At 46.8% G+C, this 16,230-nt stretch overlaps 1 protein-coding gene across 2 annotated transcripts in view; it reads left to right on the forward strand.

The window, feature by feature from the left end:
- MKLN1 (muskelin 1) overlaps nucleotides 1–16,230 on the forward strand; it is an 87,973-nt gene that overhangs the window by 24,056 nt on the left and 47,687 nt on the right. Inside the window, exons 5-8 of one of the 2 annotated variants that reach the window (XM_028745354.2) lie at nucleotides 5,275–5,384; nucleotides 7,043–7,235; nucleotides 14,675–14,752; nucleotides 15,776–15,841. In XM_028745354.2, coding sequence (XP_028601187.2) covers nucleotides 5,275–5,384; nucleotides 7,043–7,235; nucleotides 14,675–14,752; nucleotides 15,776–15,841 — 447 coding nt within the window. Of the gene's footprint in view, nucleotides 1–5,274; nucleotides 5,385–7,039; nucleotides 7,236–14,674; nucleotides 14,753–15,775; nucleotides 15,842–16,230 lie in introns of those variants that run through there. The other variant, XM_077935354.1, reaches the window with a different exon arrangement.

Genomic DNA, 16,230 nt, shown 5'->3' on the forward strand with positions numbered 1-16,230 from the left:
TTGGCTGCAGGAGCTTCCTGCAGCCAATGGGAAGCTGGCCAGCGTCGTGGAAGGTGGTCCCTGCTCTGTTCTGTGCCGGTTTAGCTTGGCGCACGGGAGCCAACTGAGCGGGTGGCGAGGGTCCATGGGCCGGTTAAACGACCCCCATGAGCTGCTTGTGGCCCATGGACCTTAGGTTGCCGGCCCTCGGTGTGAACCCTTAACTAGAGTGACTAGAGCCATTTCTGGGATTTGAGATCCTGATGCATAAGAAGAGCCATGCTAGTAGAACAAAAGTTCTATTTCATCCTATTTCAACCAGATGCCTCTTGGAAGCTCCCAATCAAGGCATTAAGCTATTATCAGAAGTTTGTCCTCACTATCTGGTAGTCACTGCCACCAAACCTGGAAGATTCTGTATAACCACCATGGCTGATGGCTGTTTATAGGCCTATATTTTATTAACTTGATCAGTCTAAGATAAGGGCTCTTGCTGCATTTGGTGGCAGCACAGTTCCATGTATTAAATGATAGCCATGTGAAGCAGTACATCCTTTTGTCACTCCTGCATCTACTTGCCAGTATATAAATAGAATTTTTGTCAGCGTTATTGAGAGCACCTTGGTGGGCAGTGGCCACCAAGAGTGTCTTTCTAGTCATGCTTTGGGTTTTTTTTTAAACCTCCTTAGAGATGGTCATGGGCCAAAAGGGAGGAGGTGGGTTGAAATGTTAACAAGTGTTAAGTGTTTTGGGCCTTTGGGTTAAAAAGAGCCCCACGAACTCTGCCTGCAATGCTTTGGGGAAAGTGGGTCAAACTTCGTAAAGTGTATAAAACACTTAGAATAAAAAGTGCTATATAAACAACCCCTTCGGAAATTGCAGTTGAAAGACAGGGAATAAATATTGGATTGTAGCCAAATGAGTTCTGCTCAGAGTAGACCCATTAAAATTAACTGGAGTTACTCATGTCCATTGATTTCAATGGGTCTGCTGTGAGGTTGACTATCATTGGATACAGACCATTTAAAATAAATACTTAAACCAAGTACTTTTACTTTCCAAACATTTTCCTCAATTTATGGCAGCCTTCATTTTGGTCTAAAATAATGTGGTTGACCAAAACGCCAGTTGATGCTAGACTTGTATAAGAACAGGAATAACACCGTGAATTCTTGACCCTCCTGCTTGAGTGGGGACAATTCTTGCAAATGGGTATCTGTCTTGGAATCTGTGGGATGCTGGGCAGCAATCTCTGGATTAAGTGAATTAGATCTGTTTAATAATAAAAAAGGACATTTGCTTTGCCTTACGCTCGCTGGGTGGCCTTGCCTGTAAAACATTACAAGCTGGCAAGTTTTTTCCTAATCTGAGCTCATGTCCTGATTATGTTTGTTTTGCTTTAAAAGAATTTGCGCAACAGATGAGCAGCTACACCAGTACTCTTGTTTTGCCTTAACTTCATTGATTACTTGGGTATTTTGCTCATTGCTCTCCTCATTTTAGAATCTTGATTCCCCACCCTCCCCCACTTTCACCCCTTATTCACACTTGCTTGAATGGTGAAGTTTTGTGTAGATTATCTAATAATAATAGATTTAGGGGAAGCAATATCTTGTGTGGAATAATGTCAGTATTTGCATGGAGGCTACGTATATGGGAACCGATAGTTTTCTCCCTTCCTGCACTCTCCCCACCCCTCTTGCCAAATAATCCACTCTAGTGCTGGAGTTTGGTAATACACAGTATATTAGCCTTCCTCCAGATGTTTTGGACTACAACTCGGAGCTACAATCTAAAATAGCTGGAGGGCACCAGGTTGCAGTTGGGTGAAATAGGCAGATCCAAGTGAAATAAATGGAAATAAATGGCCACTCTGAGTGGTGCCATCATTCTTTTGAGTTCTGTTTGGTCATTCATTATTCTGGAATCTTGAATTATAGAATCCTAGAACCAGGGCCATCTAGTTCAACTCCCTGCAATGCAGGAATCTCAACTAGATCATGCATGACAGATGCCTATCCAGCCTCTGCTTAAAGCCCTCCAAGCAATTGCAGCTGTCCACACTGCAACGTGCCTACACACTGTGTTTGCAGCACCAAAGTGATCTCCATGGGCTGCAGGCCTGGGCAACGTGTGTGGAAGTCCTGGGCTACCCAGATGACAAGACCGATGTTTTGGCCTCATTGATGTGGTCCAAAGGAAAGCTGAGTAAGATGTTTAACACCAACTTAGCTGCAGGACTTGCAGGGCGCCTCCCTAATTCACCAAGGATTTGAGACCCAGTGGCTACCCTCACCTGGTTTAGCCAGCCAGACGAAGCTGTTCCCGGGGCTGTCGCATGCTGACAACTTCTAGGAGCCACAGATGAGAGTTGAGTGCAGGTGGGGGTCTGGCTAATGGTGGATGAGCTACCCAGAAGGAGCACGCCATGTCCCCCACCAGAGATATTGCCCCTTCCTTAACACCCCCTACGCCTCCCCTATACACTAGTGACACAAATATAGCCTAGCAGTGCTGTGCCATACCGGCCCCAGCCCGACCTGCCAGTAAACCATGATAGCTGAAGGAAGCATCCATGTTCAGGGGCTGTACACTTTTGCGCCAGATGCCGGGTGCAAACAGGGAGAAGTGCTGCTTTCATGCCCTGCTTTGGAGCTTAGAAGCATCTGTCTGGATGACAGTGGCGCTGGAACACTCTGGTGAGATGGACCTTTGGGTCTGCTCCAGCAGAGCAGCTGTTAGGTTAAAAGAAACTGCGATACAGTGTCTGGAGGGGAGAGGTCAGGAAGGGGGACTTGGTTATGGAGAATTAGATTCTAAAAGACCGACGGAATGGATAATTCTGTGCTCCGGCGCTGTGGATTGAAGATGGCAGGGTAGAGATGATCCAAGCTCGAAAAGACCCACTTGATTTTCCGTGGATCTGAAGGTGTTCTCAGCCCGTGACATTCACAGCACAGCCTGTAAGCTGTCTACGTGCAGTGCGTGGGCTGTACTGGGAACATGGCTCGTTAGCAGTCGCTCCGTCTGTTCTTTTCATTCCAGGCTCTTGGGTCTAAAATGCTAAGATGTAGGAAATGCCCTTTCTGTTAGCCACTTGCCACTGGCAAACGTCTTTTAAGCAGCTGGTGCGAAAAGCCCCTTTTGATGTGAGCGCGTGAAGAGGAGTTCTGTGCAACTCAAAAGCTTGCTTTTGATTTTTAAGGTCGGCTAGTTCAGTCGGAGGGATTGCTGGGCTTGCATTGTGTTTCTCACTGTGTGGATCTGATGTGACTGCAGAGGGACAATTTGTGCATTACTGTAATCTCTGTGAAAGGGAAATTGTGGGGTACTCACAATTTTGGGTACACACGAAGTGCATTGCAGGCGTTCTTCATGGCAGGTACACTGTGTGATGGGGCTCTCATTCCACCCTGGAACCTTGATAATTATCCCTCTATGATTGGATCTTTATCAGGGCTAATGTCTTGGAAAAACTACCATTGCCAGAATCCTTTCTGAGGAAAGCTTTGGCACTTAAAGCAGTCAGGCTTATCGGGCAGAACACCAGACACTTAAGATAGCAGAACCAAGAATGCGGTCTAGAACACCTGCTAAATCTGGACTGCAGGGAAAAATCCATAGCGATGGGCGAGCTCTCTACTATTACCTTATTGATAACTTTATGAAACATGAAAAGCTATGGACCATTTTAACTGCATTTGCTTATTGCTGATCCATGGGCAAGATTTGTTTTTCAAAGTGCACCGCTTAATTTAATTCTAAGCTTCCATTTTTGGAGCTGGGAACCACTAGCCTCCAGAACTGGGAACTTGGCCAAGAGGAGCTGAGTCAGTGGCCCTTTCCTTAGGTGCCACAGAAGTACTTTACTCAAAATGATCAAAGGCTGGTGTCAGGAATATAATTGCTTCCATACAAAACTGTGCCTGTGCGCCTTCATAGCTACTTTTCACACAATACTGCATCTCCATTATTTCAGATTTATGCAGAACCTCCAGGACAGGTGTCTAAATGATGTATTCTTCTAAATGCTAATGGCATTCATTGGGTTTCGTTTGTATTTCAACTGCTTGTGCATCTGCACATTCTAGGCAGCTATATTTTAATGACAGGAATCACAGGTCTCCTGGAGAGCTGGCTTTTCAAAGGATCCTCTCAACAGATCTATCTGATTATTATTTTTCTAAAATCATTTCCTCCAAGGAACTCAGGCCCCTTTTACCTTACATCATCTCTGTAGGGTAGGTGAGATTGAGACACGGTGACGAGCCACTTCTAAAACTCGTAGTATTGTATTTCTTCTGCAATTTGAAAGTGCGCTTTATGGATCACAGTTTATCCACCATTCTGCATATTCTGGAAGGTGGCCTTTGGCCTTTGCCCACAGGTACTCAAAAGCTTAATTTGACACAGAGGCTTAGTTTCAGCACTTTAGGCTTTAAGCCTGGGGTGTGTTGCGAAGGGCAGTGTGTGCAGTTAGCCCAATCAGAATCTGCACACCTGGAAGTAAAAGTTTTCTCAGGTGAGAGGATGTGACGTTTTGAGCTTGTCTGTGGAAAATTTCAAGTAGTGCTCTGGCATCTAAGAGATCTTGAGGATTGACTGGGTAGGGAGAGGGAGAGGGAGAGGGAGAGTGCTCGAACAGAAGTGGGTGGAAATCTAAAGAAATCATAGTTGGCACGCATGGCTTCAGTACCCAGCATGTAGAAGGCAATTGCAGAATACAAATGGAATTCAGAAGCCCTGAGTGACTGTGGGATGTGCTCTATAGGACGGGGCAATGGATTTCTATCTTCTTCGTGGTAGGGAGTATGCACACAGGGCACATCCTTTCAAAAGGGGATTGGGCTTGCATGCACAGGTCATATAACCCATTGTGACAGGGGCCTGTAGAGTGGCACTTGTTTTTACCGTGGGAATCTATGAGTGAGTTCACTGTATTTGATGCACATTTAAGTGGTGAATAGTGAGATGGGCAAAGCTGCCTTGCAGGCCACTTGTCTTGACTTGAACTGTAACTCTCAATTTTCGAGGGTCCCGTGGATTCTGGTACCTCCTTCCCAGAGTGAGATAATGCAATGGAACCGGGCTACACAAAAACAGTCCATGTTGTCCTCCTACTGTTTATGCACACTTAACAACTGTTGCATTGCCCTATTTTCTTTAACGGCCCAGTGATGCTTTTAAATTGTCTGGGAGGAATGATGGCAGACAAGCAGTGCCTGCCACCTGTGGTCAATAGAAACCAGCACGTCAGTACATAATGTCTTTTTCTCCTTTCTTGTTATTCCTCAGTTCCGTTGCTGTCGTGGGGTCCCAGCTTCAATTTTAGCATCTGGTACGTTGAACTTAACGGCATCGACGATCCGGATGTGGTGCAACCCTGCCTCAATTGGTACAGCAAGGTAGGCTGCAGAACTGCTGGAGGTTTTTGTGAGAGAAAGAAATTCAATTTTCTGGTTGGTGGATAAGTTACCCTGTTTGAATTCAAGCAGTCAACTATTGTATGACACTCGCAGCATCAATATCATTATTTCTATAGACATAGCTGTTTGACATGGTGCTTTAGGTTTGGCAGTGTCTCTGTGAATCTGGGGAATGTGAAATGCTTTGGAAGAATATCCCGCTTTTTGTGAGAAGCGTGAGCATTTCATAATGGAAGAACTTTGACTTTTGTGTGACAGCATATTTATAGCTTGCCTCAGTTCCAAGAGAAGGATATTATTTAATAAGAACAACAATGATAATGATATTTTTGTCCTGGTTTGACCTTTCTGCAATTGAAAAAGATCCCGAGTACCTAGTATATTGGGGGGGGGGGCGGGGGGAGGAAGCCTATACATGCAATCTCAGAAAGCTTTTGGCAGTCAGAGTAGTCAATAGATACACCAACACTCTGCCTCGGTATATGGAAGGTTCAAATATTTCTGCAGGTAGTTGATGGACATATCTTTTTGCCCAATTTTCCTTGGCCCATAAAATCAGATCCTGCTTGATATGTTTTGAGACCCTTGATTCCTGTTTTATATTGTCTTGTTTCGATTTTAGGCTGTATTTTTAAATGATACAATTTTTAAAAATATTGTACACCGCTTGTAGATTTTTAAAACATTAAACAGTTTATAAATGCTTCTAAGCATGTGAGGTTAGGGCTGGTTTCTGAGCCGTCTGACAATACAGAAGTTGCAATAATCGTTTTAGGATTAAAAATATGCATGATGAAAGCAGTGTGGAACTTTTAAATTTCCTGGCTATTAGACACTACCGAGAGCTCTTCCTTTCCAACGGCCCTCGTGGTATAGCTGATAAAGTGGCTGATGTCAACCCAGGAGATACAGATCCAAATCCTCACTTGGGCATGATCTTACCTTGCAAGGTAGTTGTGCAGATAAAATCTGTGCAAATCCATCAGCACTGCAGCTAAGCAGGTCTGAGCCTGATCAGCGCCTGGGTGTCTGTGACTGCCTGGTTCCATGATGGAAGGCAGGCAGGATATAAATGTAATTTAAAAAGTAGGTAACTAAATAAGTAAGAAGGCATATGTGTAAAATTAAAATTGGGCATTGCTTTCTCTCATCTGCTCCCAAGGGCTTAGGTAAAAGGTAAAGGGACCCCTGACCATTAGGTCCAGTCATGGCTGACTGGGGTTGCGGCGCTCATCTCGCTTTATTGGCCGAGGGAGCCAGCGTACAGCTTCTGGGTCATGTGGCCAGCGTGACTAAGCCGCTTCTGGCAAACCAGAGCAGCGCACGGAAACGCCGGTTATCTTCCCGCCGGAGTGGTACCTATTTATCTACTTGCACTTTGACGTGCTTTTGAACTGCTAGGTTGGCAGGAGCAGGGACCGAGCAATGGGAGCTCACCCCGTCGTGGGGATTTGAACTACCAACTTTCTGATCAGCAAGTCCTAGGCTCTGTGGTTTAACCAACAGCGCCACCCGCGTCCCTTTTCCCAAGGGCTTAATTCCCTGTTTAATCCAACCCAGTGCCGGAGGTATATCCTGCAGCATTTGGCTGGGAGATCCACAGTGCTGTTCTCATAAATTTCCTTGTGTTCCAGTAGTACCGTGAACAGGAAGCCATTCGCCTCTGCCTGAAGCACTTTCGCCAGCACAACTACACAGAGGCCTTTGAGTCCCTGCAGAAGAAAACCAAAATTGCGCTGGAGCACCCCATGCTGACAGACCTTCACGACAAGCTAGTCCTGAAGGGCGACTTCAATGCCTGCGAAGAGTTGATAGAGAAAGCTGTGAATGGTAAGAGCAGAGCAGGGAGCAAGGCACGTTTTGAATTAGATTGGCAAATGAATGGATGTCTTGGCTGTAGCTGGGCTATTTGGGATCCCTTTATATTCTTGACCTCTGTAAGTCGTCAGTGTGTGTGTGCACATCTGCTGTGCAAAAATCAGAATGTGGGGAAAACCGTGAAGCCAGCCAATGCTTCTCTCAGTTCCTGCAACCCCTGTTAACTGTGCCACATGCAGGGAGCATCGAATCACAAGAGCAAATATCACAATGCAGGAAAAACTCTACATAGTTCCATCCTTATTTCAGACATTGTGATATATTGGTACATCACAATGTTTAGCCGGTGATATATCAACCAGATATCGGCCAGCCCTATGTCATTCAGATTATTGGCAGTGTCAAACAATTGCAAGTTGCTTTGAGACCCTTCCGAGTAAAAGAGGGATGAATGAATATAAATAATATAAATACAACCTTCTTTGCAGCTTGCCAGACAGCCAACCCAGAACAAACTTTACAGAACTAAATCTTCCTGTTAACAAACTCCCCACTTGCCCCGCTCAGAGGATTGTTCCCTAATGTGGCTGCATGTCATGTCCATCACGTCCAAAGTACTCATCATGTGTAAGCCTGGCTCTGGCTGACGCTGCTGCAGCTGCCCTGGAGGCAAGCAGTTGATTCTGGAGGGAATAGCAGGGGAATGCAGAGAGGGAGTGGCTACCTTTCTGCATCCCTCTGTTGTTCTCCTGATCTTATCCTTCCTTTAACAGCCAATTGTCCCCTAGGGTTTGTGTGAGGGGAAGGAACAGGGATAATTGGCTGTTAAAGGAAAGATAAGATAAGGAGAGAAATAATGCATGAAAGAAGGTGGTTAGAGGCTCCTGTTTCCCTGCATGCTTGCCTGTGATCCCCTCTAGATTCCTCTGTCCTTCTCCTGGGGATTGCCATAGTTACTGGACCTGGCTTGCAAGTGGCTTCTTGTAATGTGACAAACGGAATGGGTAGCTGGGATCTTGGAGTTCTGGTGCAAGAGGAGCTCCACATTACTGACCCATCTTGCCCCGGCTAGATTTATTGCCATGGAGCCAGGAGCATTCTGCCTTTGGGAAACAATTTCCAGATGCAGCGCCTCGGAGGGATGTGATGCTTACATTTATGGGTTGACCGTTGAGTCTGGGAAACAAGGGGGTAGCCTCACCATCACAAGGGCGAACATTTTTGAAGCCTGCAAAATATAGTTCCCTGCAGGCATGGTAGGGGTGCACAAGCATTTGTATTCCTATTCTTGGAGGTATGTGGCCTGGCCCATAACGTCTCACTGTAATACAGGGGTAGGCAACCTAAGGACCATGGGCCGGATCCAGCCCAATCGCCTTCTCAATCCGGCCTGTGGATGGTCTGGGAATCAGCATGTTTTTACATGAGTAGAATGTGTCCTTTTATTTAAAATGCACCTCTGGCTTATCTGTGGGGCATAGGAATTCGCATTTTTTTTCTTCCAAAATATAGTCCGGCCCACCACATGGTCTGAGGGACAGTGGGCCGGCCCACGGCTGAAAAAGGTTGCTGACCCCTGCTGTAATATATGGTATAGGCTGGCCGCTTGTATCATGTGACTTATTCAACTTATTCCTGGTCACACAGGTCAGGAGGCCTAAGCTAGCTTAGCAGTGTTGACTGCAGCCTTTTGGGTTTCAGGGCTGTTACCAGATGGCAGGTGTCTCCTCCCCTTCCCTCTCTGGTTAAGGAGCAGCGGGTGGCGCGCCAGGTGTGTGGGGAGAGAGCCAGGGACAGGAGCATGAAATAGTCTCCCCAGTGAGAGTGCTCAGATTGCCTTGGAGTGAACTTTAACCAAAGAAGTGTTTGTCAGTGGCTGGGACTGAGCCCAGGGATGCTTTTTCCACAGGTGACTCCCTCAACTGCATGAGCTAAACCCAGGGCAAAGAATGAGGCAGCTGTTTACCAGCTGGCAAAACCTGGGGCAGCTCATACATAAACACCTCCTTGTGGCTGCGTGCTTCCTTGAAGATCTTACCAGGATGCCAAAGCACTAGCTTTCTTACCAAGTCCTCCTCCTCCTCCAGGGAATTTCTCAAGTTCCCTGGGCCTGCATTTCCCCCTTGCCTTAACTGGCCAAAGCAGAAATGAAGCTTTCTGGAAAACTAAACTGCTGGCTTTTGTACACATGGCTTGGATATGGGTTTGGGCTTGCGCTTGTGCTTGAAAGTGCCACATATTTATTTTTCTCACAATATTGCAGAGGGCGCTTGATTGGGTGGAGAGAAGCGGTGAGGAACCCAGCGCTAGAGCTGGCTGTAGCCGGGACCAGTCCATGGCAGGCTGACACCCCTTTGCCCTGCGTCCAGATAATGTGTTTTCAGTGTCTGCTGGCCATCGGCCACGCATGCTTCCTCAGTCCCCCTCCCCTCCGGTGTCTTCTGAAATTCTCAGAAAATGTGCAGATGGAAACTCAGGCAGCTGCCGGACTTCCTCTTGGAAATAATAATAAAAAAAGGTTTCCCTGAAACTCAGCTGTTTCGCAGCCGGGGCTTAAATACCTCATATTTGGATTCGTTCCTGGAGCTTCCAGGCAGCCTATATTCTGGCTAGCTCTCAAGAAAGTTCAGTCATATGGTGGAAATGCCAAATGCAGGGTTACCTTAATGGTGTTGCTTGGAAGCGCCTCCAGATGCAGGCACCAAGCGTTCCAAATAATTCATCTCGCCAGAGCCGCGAAAACTTGTAAATTCACAAACACCCACCTGCTCCTGCCCCTGAGTCAAGACTCTGTTTGGATGACTTCTTGCCCATTTCCGATGACTGCGTATCTGTTGGCAGAGGACTGCTAGGGGCTGATTCTGATGCAATGCTTTCCCTTTTCCAAGTAATACATGTGGAAAGCATACATCTGAATGACCATTCCCTAGGCTTTTGTAAGAAAGGTTGGTCCCCAAGACTAGACAGGAAGTTAGTATCTTCTTAGCCAGCTAAAGCTTTCACCAATTCCCCACATGGATGCTCATCTGACGTATGAAAGAATTACCGTATTTTTCGCACCATAGGGCGCGCCGGACCATAGGGCGCACCCAGTTTTTTTTTGGGGGGGGGGGAATCAAGAAAAAAAATATCCCCCCCCCAGCCCCAAAGAGCAGCGTACAGGCTGCACACAACCTCTCCCTGCCAGAGGGGTTGCACGCAGCTATGAAACAAGCCAAGGCAGCGAGCGGGATGGATCCCGCTCGCTGTTTTGGCTTCCCCTTTAGCCCCGTGCAGCCTCTCCTTGCCAGGAGACGCTGCGCAGGGCTAAAGAAGCCATAGCCCCGTGCAGCCTCTCCCTGCCGGAGGGGTTGCGCGCGGCTATGGCACAAGCCTGCATTCGCTCCATAGGATGCACACACATTTCCCCTCAATTTTTGGAGGGGAAAAACTGCGTCCAATAGAGCGAAAAATACGGTATCTAAATTGGTTATAGGCAGTCCTTTTTTAAAAAAGGAGCTTGTGCTGTTTGGAGAATGTGGGTATTGATTACAAAGTGATGATAATAAGGGAGACAGCTGGATCCTGGCAACTGGTTGCAACAGGCTCCATCTTTTCCTTAGCTTGGCACAAGTGTTTTGGTGCTCTAAGAGCTAGGGTTTATTGAGTCAGGTAAGTGTTGAGGAGGTGCCTTTGGATAGGCATAGAGGAGTGACACTAAGGACACGAGGGGTCTGGAGGTTTCTGCAGTGGCTCCCTGTCTGTGGAATTCTCTCCCTAGGTGGGCTCACCTGGCACCTATACACCTTTAGGTGCCGGGCAGAAACGTTCCTCTTTAACCAGGCCCTTTGCCGATAGACATCCAATGCCCTTTTAAAATGTGTTTTTGTTTTTATTACGTATTTTGTCTTTATATTGTGATTTTATGTTGTGACCACCCTGAGATCTGCAGGTAGAGAGCAATATACAAATTTAATTAAAAGAAGAAGAAGAAATAAAATAGCCTTCATGATCCATAAGAAAACAAATCCCAGTTGGGCAATATATTTGCCGAAATCTTTAGTTCTAATAAAGTATGGCAAGCTTTCAAGTTCTCCAGAACACTTCCATCGTGAAAGATGTTACACAATGCAAGCAGTGAGGAGGACAAGGAAAAACAACATGCAACAATTAGCTTTGAGGTCAACTTGCAAGCTCTGTTCCAAGATGGAGATTGCTGGCTGAATAAGACTCAGATATCAGGTTGCACAACCAGTATTCTGGGCATAAATAGGAAATAGTTGCTTCCCATCTCTTGAGAAATCATAAACTCTGGTTTGTAACCCAGATCTGTGTCAAACCTTAAAAAAACCCCTGCACAGGTTCCTGGGATGGGCAGATAGCAGAAATAAAGAGGAATGTGGCTGCTTTATTTTAACAAAGCAGCCAGACTTTAATTTACCAGGCTGCAATTTAGTTCGTTCCAATAAAGGAGGGGAAGAAAACCTCCAGACATTGCTGGTCTGTAGCTCCCATCATCCCTGTCCATTGGTCATGCTGGTTGGGGCTGGTGGGAGTTGGATAACATCTGGAGGGCCACAGGCTAGCCATCTCTGCAATAGACATATTGACCAGCTGGGGAAAGTGGTGAGAGTTAGTGGGAATACTCTATTGTCTATGAAGCAGAGGTAGAACAATAGAATTGTAGAGTTGGACGGGGTCACAAGGGTCATCTAGTTCAACCCCCAGCAATGCAGGAATCCTTGCCCAACTTGGGGCTCGAACCCACCCTAATGCTCTAATGACTGAGCTATAGTTTTGTATAAGCCTATGGCATCCGGTATTCCCAGGCAGTCTCCCATCCAAGTACTAACCAGGCCTGACCCTGCTTAGCTTCCAAGATCAGATGAGATATCAAGTCTGTTCAGGGTAGTATTTTGACATAGGGTCTGCAACTTTTCTGTATTCTGGCTTTGGTAGCAATGTGGGATGGTCAGGGAGCTGTGTCTACCCCACTCTTGGTTGGTTAAGGGGGAGAACTGGCTCTGATGTAGACTTAACACATCATCTGTGACCCCCCTGGCCTTCATTTCTTCCCTGGGTCCGAGTCCCACTTTGTGTCTGTGAGCCTTGGTAAGGTCACGCTGCCCCTGAACTCCCCACTTTGTAATGGGAGAACAAGCCTTGAACTGTTTCAAGCTGCTATCGGGTCAGTGATTCTGCCTTTCTGAGCCTGCCAAACATCTGTTTCCAGCTCAGTTATGTGTACGCTCTTGAAAAGACTGCAGTGCATTGTGAAATGCTCGGTTAGCAGCAAGCTAAATTTATTTAGAACTGAAAGAATTGTTCTGCTTCTTGAGAAAATATGTGCTTAGTCTCAAAGTGGTAAGCAAGCAAGTTGCTACTTGAGGAACTGTCCTTATGTCGTGGAAGCTGGATAAGGGGGCATTTCTCTGCTATTTCTCCTCAGTTCCCGGCTTAGAACCCGTTCTCCAACCTGGTGCCCTCCAGATGCTGCTGGACTACAACTCCCATCATCCCTGACTATTGGTGATGCTGGTAATGGCCAATGGGAGTTGTAGTCTGGAACATCTGGAGGCCATCAAGTAGGGATGCTGGTCAGGGGCTGTGTAGGACACAGTCTTTTGGGTGGGTGGGGGCGTCAGATGTTGGAGATCTGTGGAATGAGCTAGATTAGCAGGAGAGTTTCAGAACTGGAGGGCTGTAGTTTGGTAGTACAGCATCTTCAACCACTCCTCAAATTGCTTGGTTTCCTTGATCATCTTGGTCACCCCCTCTGCACACCTTCCAGCTGGTCAACATCCTTCTTAAATTTTGGTGCCATGGATGAAACCCGTCCTTGGGGAGGCTTGCACAGTCCCCCCCCCCCCCTGCCCTTAGTTTCAAGATGTATGCTGGGATACTTGCAGTTTCTCCAGCTAGAGGTCTCCTCTAGCCATTCTTTTCTCTTAGCTCCTTTCTATCACTTGAATTAAAGGTAGGCAACTCAGCCTGCTTAAAAGAAATAACGAAGAGAGTTGGTAGGTCATTTGTGCACATCCCAGAAACCCCCTTCTCTGCAGCCAAGCCACTTCAAGAGGCACCAGTGGCCCTTCTGTGAAATGATGAACTTGCGATGTCCCAGCAAGGTACATTTTGCAAAGCACCTAAAAGCCCCAATCCCGGCACCAGCTCCCTTAAGTAACAGTCTGTCCCAAATTGCTGCTGATGAGGGCTTTGGAGACATGTTTTGGTAACCAAGCCGGCTGAGAACTGTTTCTAAAAATCAGCCGAAGGCCTTATTTCTAAACCGCTGTTTCGTTATAAGTGGACGATGGCCCTAAACTGATGCAGGTTGGCTCCTTGGTTCAGGGGACGGAGGAATCCAGTGCACTGCGGTGGCTTTTTTCCTTGCATGGTTTGGCAGCGAGAGGAATGGGAGGAGAGGGGTCAGGTGCTTTCTACAGGATTGAACCAACTCACCCTCCCTCCCGGCCAGTTGGCCAGTGCCAGCTCAAAACAAGCCTTTGTTGGTGTTTAGCACAAGGAGATTGAAAGCGGAGTGGCTGCCAAGGGAGAAATATTTCTGGGAAGAAGCCTGGAAGAACTCCAGGCCCAGCATCCTGCGCAAGAGAAGCCGGGTTATAAGGAAGTCACAAACACAGCTGGAGGCGGGAGAGCGTTGTATGTGACACAAGTCATCCTGGGGGGTGTTGATTGGAGATCCTGACCCGACCCTTTAAAAAAGCACCACGCTGCGTTTTGGTCTTAGGAGCTGCCAGGGGAATTCTGCAGCCATGAGATGCAAAGGCTTTTGCGCTTCGAAGCATTCTCGTCCACCCTCAAAAGAAGGACAGGATCCAGCTTGCCTGAGCAGGAGCACACATTCTGACACCCTGAGCCGCTAGCGATCCTCTCCAGCAGCTTCTCTGGCTGAACTCCCCTCCTGTCTCCACATAGTGAGATCTATCCTGGTCAAAGGGTATTATTACTGTTGCCATTTAATTATAGGCTGCTTTTCAGCCCAGAGGCCACCAAAGTGGTGAGCGACTGATTAAAAGGAAATATGCAACGGGTGCAATAAAACACCATAAATCAGGGGTGGAGAAACTCAAGCCTTGGGGCCCAATGTGGTCCTCCAAGCCTCTCTTTCTGCACCTTAGGACTGCCTCCAGTCATGCCCCCTCTCTAGAAAACCACTAAGTTTGGCTCCCCACCTTTTCTGAGGAGTTATATCCTTACCTGACATGCGTTTGATTGTGAGTGATACCTCATCATGCCACTTGGTGGTTTTGCCCAATTTCTATTACCAAGATTTCTGCTCTAAAATGCTCAAGGTTCCTTTTGATCAGTTTTTAATTAATGCTATTTACTTTTTAAAGGTATAGTGTTTAGCACAGTTTATTAAATTATTATTTTTTAAAGGGATGTTTTTTGTGAAGCGGCTGGCTGCTGACATTTTCTCCTGTTTTTGTTTCCCCCACTTAAAACAGATGGCTTGTTCAACCAGTACATCAGCCAGCAGGAATACAAACCACGGTGGGGTCAGATAATCCCCAAAAGCACCAAAGGTGAGACGATTGGATTCGCTGCAACGCAGTCTGTAGCAGGCTATTCCTGGACGATCTTAAGAAGCTAGTGCAGAATGTGTAAGAATCATGGTCCAAACAGGAGCTGACCGCAGGGATTTTAATGCCTGCTTTCACTGGCTGTATGTGTACTTCAGATCCCATAAAGGTAAAGGGACCCCTGACCGTTAGGTCCAGTCGCGGACGACTCTGGGGTTGCGGCGCTCATCTCGCTTTATTGGCTGAGGGAGCCGGCGTACAGCTTCCTGGTTATGTGGCCAGCATGACTATGCTGCTTCTGGCGAACCAGAGCAGCGCATGGAAATGCCATTTACCTTCCCGCCAGAGTGGTACCTATTTATCTACTTGCACTTTGATGTGCTTTTGAACTGCTAGGTTGGCAGGAGCAGGGACTGAGCAACGGGAGCTCACCCTGTAGCGGGGATTCGAACCGCCGACCTTCTGATCAGCAAGCCCTAGGCTCTATGGTTTAGACCACAGCGCCACCCACGTCCCTCAGATCCCATAAGGTCATGAAAATAATATAGTGACCTGGTCAGTGAGAATACCCTCCACCCTTTTCATTTCATTTGGTTTTCAGAAGAGGAAAATGTCCTTTCAAGATGCACATATTTCACATGGGGTTGATGGGAAAAAAAGTTGCATTATTATCCCACCCTAATTCCCTAGGCTCTCAGGGTGGCATACATGGTCTTCTCAAGTTATCCCTGCAACAATCTGGGGAGGGACTAACTCAAAGCTATCCAATAACTTTGAATCCAAGTAGAAATTCAAACCTAAGTCTCCCCAGTCTCATTCCAACACTCTAGCCAGTACAGTGTATCGTGTTGGATTTCAGCATTCTGTTTTGACGCCTGCATGTTTTGTGTTTCAATAGCCAGTGGTGTCGTTTTCATTCTTGGAATTATGTAAGTTTGCGCATCTTGAGTGCAGTTAAATAGGTGCGTCGGGAAACTCACAACCATGTAGAATAATGAGGATTTCTCTCCCTTAAACTTGAACAAGGTGATGGCGAGGACAGCAGGCCTGGAATGAGAGGCGGCCATCAAATGGTCATTGACGTGCAGACAGGTGAGCAGCCTTTAGTTTTTTTTTCCTTTTTAAAAATAAAACTATAATTGGTTTTGCATCTGGCTATAGTTCTGTGGATGACCGTATTTCAAGGTTCAGCTTAAACTGTTGAGAAACCAGCGAAAGGTTGCAAAAGGAGGACCATTGCTGAATTAGGCAGGGAGCTTTTGACATCAGCCCCTTCCCCTTCCAGTGCAGTGCAGCAGACGGATGTGTTTAACTGGAGGAACGCAACACGGCCACAGACCAGAAGCAGATTCACTTAAAACAAAATTGTTCTGCACCCTGCAATGTTGGGATCAGGCTCTTGGGGCTGGAGTTCTCGGGGCCTGTCTTACTCAGACCCTCCTAGTTTTGCAGCCTGAATAATTGCCAGGAGTCTTGCATAG

The sequence above is a fragment of the Podarcis muralis genome, chromosome 10 (genome assembly GCF_964188315.1).
Source record: "Podarcis muralis chromosome 10, rPodMur119.hap1.1, whole genome shotgun sequence".
Taxonomy (NCBI): Eukaryota; Metazoa; Chordata; class Lepidosauria; order Squamata; family Lacertidae; genus Podarcis; species Podarcis muralis.